Source organism: Ylistrum balloti, unplaced genomic scaffold (assembly GCF_031769215.1).
Source record: "Ylistrum balloti isolate Yb309-2 unplaced genomic scaffold, AGI_CSIRO_Ybal_v1 Utg371134, whole genome shotgun sequence".
Taxonomy (NCBI): Eukaryota; Metazoa; Mollusca; class Bivalvia; order Pectinida; family Pectinidae; genus Ylistrum; species Ylistrum balloti.
This window is the reverse complement of record NW_026782622.1, coordinates 406,157-413,712: the sequence shown is the minus strand read 5'-3', so window position 1 is coordinate 413,712 and position 7,556 is coordinate 406,157. Positions and strand designations below refer to the sequence as shown.

The 7,556-nt window shown below is 34.5% G+C and overlaps 1 protein-coding gene across 1 annotated transcript; it reads left to right on the top strand.

Annotated features, from left to right (window-relative positions):
• Window positions 1-276: 276 nt before the first annotated feature.
• LOC132561001 (uncharacterized) lies at window positions 277-3,727 on the top strand. Its single transcript, XM_060225718.1, has 6 exons — window positions 277-304; window positions 1,459-1,582; window positions 1,939-2,025; window positions 2,349-2,501; window positions 2,882-2,953; window positions 3,619-3,727. The coding sequence occupies exons 1-6, from the start codon at window positions 277-279 to the stop codon at window positions 3,662-3,664; spliced, it is 510 nt and encodes a 169-aa protein (XP_060081701.1). The 3' UTR covers window positions 3,665-3,727.
• The last annotated feature ends 3,829 nt before the right edge of the window (window positions 3,728-7,556 follow it).

The window sequence follows — 7,556 nt, the reverse complement described above, 5'->3', positions numbered from 1 at the left end:
GAAACTGACATTAATTACAATCACAGCAGTTTCCCTAGGGTGCCTCGTTGTTTTGATCGTCCAGCTGACATGCCATGTGCTCTGTGATTGGCCTGCCTTCACTAAACGTCATCAGCGTCATCTTGTTGACGTTATACGCTATTTTGGGTCGGGTCAGTGATTGTTGGGCGGTCTATAAATACCGCATGTGGCCTTCGAATAAATCATAACACAATTCTAGTTATCCACAACGAACACTTCGAGGTAATCCGAAACACAGACCGGACCGTTAACACCATGAACTCAATTATCTCTACCTGTATTTGTAAGTATATGAATTAATTTTCACGAGAATCTAAACTGATATTGTGTATTATTAAATTTGGATTTAAGCACCCCCTCGTTTTGGAGGGCATTTCTGTCGACTAATTTTTAATGTTGCTCCGTAGCCTCATAACTTTCAAAACTTAACGCCATCGCCGAGTCGTAGAAGTGCAACTTATTATTTGTCAGCAGAGAAAGGAAAATATGATAATGAATAGTTTGTTTTTGTAAACTCTTATGATATCAGTTTCTGAATCAGATTGCCTCTAAATTGGTATACCAATAGAGTAATTAACTGTTGTAACCATTTATCGTTTCATCAGTCAATGTGACGCAACTTTCATGTTTTAAATATCTTCGTGTCACACATTGCAGCGTAAGTAAACAAAATGACATTCTTCATGTCCAAAACAAGGGAGAAGTTGATAAATACTGAAAGGTTATATGTGTACACAAATAAACAGGTATTCTATTTGTCATTTATTTTAATATCAAGTATGTTTAACTGGTTATAGAGATAGGGTTTACGAAGGCGTGTGTACTCTGCATCATCGTAAATATATAGAGATATCTTGTTATACAGCACAATAATTGGATAACTTAAATTTCTGTTGTGACACCTTTTAAGGTTAAAGTAAACAAACAAATTGTATTATAAAGTTCCAACAAACAAGGCCAAGTTAGATACACACGCGCTATATTACAGTATCATAGAGACAAATCAATAGGTGATAGGAGAACCCGTTACAGACCACTATGAATATGACGAAATCGAAATTGTGTTTTATTTCATTGAGGAAATTTGAGATCATATGAACAGAGTGCGATCGATGGAAATTTGAAATACAAGAGATACGTTTACATTAAAACTGGACCCGCCTTTGTTTAAAAATGAATTGATTTGCAAGCAAGGTGTTAACTTATGTTTTGTGTTTTTGTTGACAGTTCATATTGGTTTCCTAAATGTCTCATTGTTTATTGAACAACATACAGTAAGATTACTCCAGGAAAACTTGTCACATTTGTTCATTTATCTAGAGAAAATGCGCCCATGTATCATATTTATGTGACAATCTTAATTAGATTTTATCTCGCAACATCCTGCTGACATTTCTTTTAACATTCACACTGAATAAAAAAAATCGCCTGTTACAGTTGTCTCCCTTGCCATTGCTGCTATTCAATGTCAGCGGTGGGAACCCGAGCGGACGTGTCCCGAGTTCAACTCACGTTATGAAGGCGAGAATCTCATTGTATCACTAAATGATGGATGTGACATGTGAGTAACCAGAATTAACTGATGATATTAGCATATTTAACCAAGTAAACTTTATATTCAATGATTTTATTGAACGTGCATAAATTTGATGGAAAAAATTAAACCGAGACTTATCATAAAAGCACGAGACAACTCCATTTTGAAGATTTGATTGTCACGTCAACATATGTAGTATTGCACAACAAATTGATAAATTCGGACCTTCCCGCAAACGCGCAAAGAATGAAGATGTCAAAGTTTATATTTATGACGTCTTAGAAACAGAAAACAACAACAATTATTTGAAATTGGAAATATTTAACATTCCTGAAAAAACCGCTTTGTTTTATGGAAGTAACTTTTTTTCTATCGTACAGGGTCGTTGGGACACTTGATATTACTGGTTTGAGTGGCTTGGTTGCGGGCGTGCCCAATACCGGAAGTGGATTGTTTACACCTACGAGGTAAAGTCACATACATATGTACCTTCTCTCCTTTCTGAACATCAAGATTTTTTTTTCATTTTATTGAACAAGACGAAAAGAACATATAAATAACTAATAAAACTTGATTGAATTTATGATAAGTTTTTAAATGTCTATTAGAATATTCAAACTTACAAATTCTTGAAGAGCGTTGCGTTTACATGTTTCTTCACAAACTTCTAAGATCAAAATCTGTGGTTTCTTCCATATTTTTTTAAAATGGAGGGTCATAACTCTCAAATATAGTAAATGAGGTAATCTATCAAAGTGAAATTATTAACAGTATATATTGTGCTTACCAGGGGGTTCCACATCCCGACCGTCACGTATAGAAGACCACAAAACTTGTTTAACACGATCCGCCCAGGTTCGTCCAGTCAGATGTGTCCACCATACACCGTTCGATATTTGGGACCCCGTGTCGTCGTAGACACCGTCCCCAACACGTGTCAAAAGTAAGTACACGTGCACTTTTACAACTAGCGATTTCACAGATCAGCTGTTGGACTTTGGTATGGCAATTTTGAATCTGTCAGTTAATGTCTCTGTTGAATGTATAGTTTGCATTATTGAGTTGAAACGTTTTTGAAAAGTTATCCGTATCAGGAGATATTTAATTTAAACATATTTTATTGACATATTAAATAACAATAGAATTAGTTTTTTCCAATTTCTTATTGAAAACAATTGACAGAGAAAAAAATTTGAGACTTAGCTACGATGCATGTTTGTCATTCTTTGGAATTTTCCAAGGCACTTTTCAGACCATTCTTTTTGCTTATAAATGACTGAATGTTCAGGTTTATACTATATAAACGTTATTGTTACATAACAGGGTGCTTGGAGTGAGGACTTTCCAGACCATGATATCAGGAGGGGAAGGGTCACAGAGACGCATGGGAATGAGGTATGTATAGATATCTTCGGGGGATCACCATATTTTATCTATTGTACTACGGTGTCCAAAAACACTTGTACTGGAAATAAAAGATAAATGCCGCCGCCCCCCATCCTCCCGTACATCGATTTCCCTCAGTTTACTCATCACTTTCACACTTTCAGAGTGATCGATCTTCAATTTATTTCATGAGTCCTTTTCAACTTTATTACAAAAAACAATGGGTCCCAAAAAAGTGAAATTTAAGTATTTAAGAAATTCTTTTAGTGCCATTGAAATCAGTCTATGAGTACGTGACTTGGACCTCGCAAGTAGACTTATCACTTTTGTAACAGAATGAATTTATACCTAGTAAAAACTATTCGACTTTCACAATTGCATTATAGATAAACAGCGCTGATTGTTTTTTATTACGAGATATACATATTTGAACGCATGCGATTTGTTGGGGCGACTCGGGTGAGGACTAATTAAGGCTTCTGAATATTTCCAACAAAACATATCAATTTCACCCAGATCCGCATATAATTTCATGTAAATAATTTATCCATATTAATTTTGTCAATAGATGTAGACGACCCTTTTCCAACTTGAAATTGAAACAATATTTTATATCAATTATCTGCTATTGTTCACTGTAGAGCGAGTCAAAAACCGTATCGTTCTGTTTACAGGATGGTAACAAGGGCAGTGTTCGAAAATCCAGGACGTTTGATATAAACATATGAAAAGATTGATGATATCTGTCAGAGATGGAAGGACAGACACGAAGGACAGACACACGAAGACAGATTGATGTTAAGTTATACCATTTGATTTGATGTTGACACAAGGTTGTGCATACGTAATTCACCAGAAATCCAGTCTGGGAAATCCGTTGTAGATTTCCGTCTTTTTTTTTCTATAAATAAAATGTTTTTCTTATACTTGTTTTGATTATTTTGTTTTTGTTTGTTTGTTTGTTTGTTTGTTTGTTTTATATCATCACCATTGTTTTTCCGTTGTATTCACATCGCCCAGGTGTTTTATAAATTTAACATTTTCTTCGGTTTAGCAAGTCTATATAAATATCGTGTACATGGAACCTACGGCAAATAACATACCAACCAACCGACAGAGGGGCCTTCTGCCTTCCCGGTAAATATATATAATATAGTATGATCGATTTTATCAGAAAACGGTCAGTAAATCGTTTGATATATCTAAATATGATTTCTGTAAGAAAGAAAACTATTCAACAATGATTTTGATACATTCCAAATGTTACATATTTCACCTAATACTCTCCGTTTATGGTGGTCACGCTTAACAAGTTCTTTTTCTGTTTCCTTGGTTTCAGGTTAGATAACTGTGGTAGAACAATCTACACATGATTTTTAATTTGACTTACCTCCCTTTGTACGCGGCACGGCATGTGGAGCGAATAATTACACATGCTGTGACAGGAGTTAAAGATAATGAGGAATGGATGCCAATCCGGGAAAAAAAAATCATTTTTTGAAGTTACAAGTATATAAAACATCCTAAATAACTTTATTTATCTAGGAAAATAAGTAATGATTAAAAAAAAGTTGACATCCCTTCTGCCGATAACACAGTTTTTTAACCTGTTGTTGTTTTGATGGCAATGTTTCCATGTTTTTCTTGGCTACACCACCAATTAAACAGACGTTTCCGTATCAGAAGTTACAGTACCTCATTTCACTCTCATCCCAATCACTTCGGTTTTATAAAGGTTTAGTTAGGCAAATATGACTACTAAAAATCGCTTGTTTAAATCAGAAAGTGGCCCCTTCCATCGACAGGAAGTAATCACCATGCGTCTGCGCGAAGGCCAAGTCTGTACTTGTACCTGGTCTTAGAGTTCATTTTTTTGCAGTAAAAGCTTTATGATTCGATAATCAAATTACACAAAATTTTGTGACAAAATTGATCACGTTCCACCTATAAAAACGTTGACTATTAACATTAAATTAAAAGACATGATGCAAGTTTAACCTTTTCCATTTGCTTGTTTAAAAAATTCCACATGTCCATTATTTCATAGAAACTGCATGGCTCATGTCACTAATTGCATTTGAGTTCATTTAAATGTGTAAACGACAGCACTGCAGGAATTCTGATGTTACTATGGTTGTGAAAAAAACTGCCGACATTAGTTGGTAACAACGAGCCTTGGAGAAAGTCTGGTTGTAATTCATTTTCACATTTACATACGTGTAATACTCAATATTGGACACGACTTTCTAGATGGAAGCGAATAGTTTTTATATCTATATGAAGAGCAGTTACACTGAACTGGATTATGCTATCGGATTAATATCAAATTAAGATATACAGAAATGTATTAAAAGTAGCAATAGTCATCAAATTGATAATCGATAAACACTACAGCATTTACAGTCGTTATGAAAGACAATTTTACAGCCAAATGTTGCAATATAACGTAATCATTTGGCATTCATACCCGCAATAAATGCCACATCGAAACGGAATTATCAATCGAAAGAAAAACAGAGAAAACTATTTACATATATGTTTAGAAGTGTCGTCTTACTGTAATAGTCTGTTAAAAATCCTTGTCTAGACGGAACCTTTTCCACACGAAAATTGGCAGTTTGACCAATGGGCGTGGTGATGGGCGTGGTGAGCGTCTAGATCGGATAATCGTTTTTCTTTGATCACACCGACAGATCAAAGATACGACTGCCTTTCCTTAAAGAAGTGTACACTCGATAAGGGGGAACTAGACTCTAGACAGGCTATATTATCTATTACGTCATCAATATGTCTATTACGTCATCAATATGTCACTTAGTTGTGTTCTTTGCATTCATACATCGCATATACCTGTAAAAATAGAAACAGTAAACTCGTTAGCAGCGGGTATTACATGCTCTTCTCAATTTTACTATTAACGTGCATTTTCTAAAACAAAACACTAGTGCAGATGACGTAATTTCTGACAACAGCTTTGTGGCGAGATAAGATGTTGACAAGGCAGAAATTTTGACGTCAGCGTTACGCCCACCTGATATAAAATACTATAAATTGTTGGCGATAAGAATGTGCAAATAACACTTTTTTTAAAATATTCGCAATAAATGCCCCCCTCCCCTTTTTTTTCTTTTACCTTTTCAAGCGGGTCCTGTTTAAATTTGTCACTTTGCTCTAATTTAATGATTTTTTAAATTAGTATTTTGTGAACAGGTAGGGACAAGTCCTGAAAGAAAACGCATTTCGACGTCTTATTGTTGGTACAAATTAATGACACCAGCCACAGAATCGGTCCAAATAGTTAGTGAAGTGAAAACGAGGCATCGCGTGACTTGCTTTCACGTGCAAAAGAACAGCCGAATTCATTATTTGATATAGGGATTGAAACAGACAAAATAAATATGGACAATCTTATTGAAAATCCATAATTAACACGTATGTGGCGTCATTATGATATAAGTAATCACCATGGCTAGAATACTTTCTACATCACTAAGTGTCGGCTTGACATTTAATATTCGTATTTTTCACCATTTGCCGAACTTTTTCCATTTAACGATGTGTATATTGATTATAGTGTGTATGTAAAACGTGAAAAAGCACCTCTTTATAATACGTAAATGGTGATGTATAGTCTTGCTCCTGTTCCTAGCCGACAGTAATATAATTGGTAAACTAAATCATTTATTTGTCCATATATTTGTCATATTTTAAAACAGCATGACAGTAACACAAAATATACGACCAGATTGTGTTAGAATCTGTGCAGGAAGTGGCACAATAGGTTCTATAAATAGTCAAGTAAATGGCATATTATGAATATGGACAAACTTTATATCAAAATTATCGATCTTAATTCCGGAAGACGACAGATCATATATTGTAGTTTTTGTGTTATTTAAGATTGCATGAGATATCCCGTTTTTTTTTGGTTTTGTTTTACATTTTCAAAAAAAAAAAAAAAAAACAATAAATAAAAATAAAACAAACAAACAAACAAACAAACAAACAAACAAAAACAAAAAACGACGAGTTTAACAAGTTCTCCTCTAAATAAAATTGCCATCTTGATGTTAAAAGAATGATTATGATGTGTATATCTGTGCTTTAAGTTTAAAAACCATAAATGGGGCCATGATAGTTCAGTCGTGTATTCCTGTAGCAAGACATTTTTTCTGAATGCTTTAGGGAGCATGCAATGGACTTCCCGCATGTTGTTCAATGAGGCAGCCTCCAGCTACTTCCGGAGACAACTAATACTCCATTCTCACATCATTGCTCTTTTTCTCTGTCTGGCTCAATTATCTTTACAAAAAGATTAAAAGGACTGTTCTTGACGACTGTAACGTAGTTTGATACCAGGAATTAAATGTAAGCAAGACGCACTTAGCCAAAAGTCTTTATCTTCATTCACAAAAACTACAAGGTCAAAAGTGAAAACAAGTAAATTCTGGAGCGACACTGACGTGTCAGATAGGAAAATATGGACTGGCTGATTGATAACGTCCACGATTCGTTCAGCAAGGAATGTATATGATTCATATCAAACAAATATTTAATGCATTTGCACGTTTAAGTAAAAAATAATAATGATGGTAAAAAAGAAATTACAGAC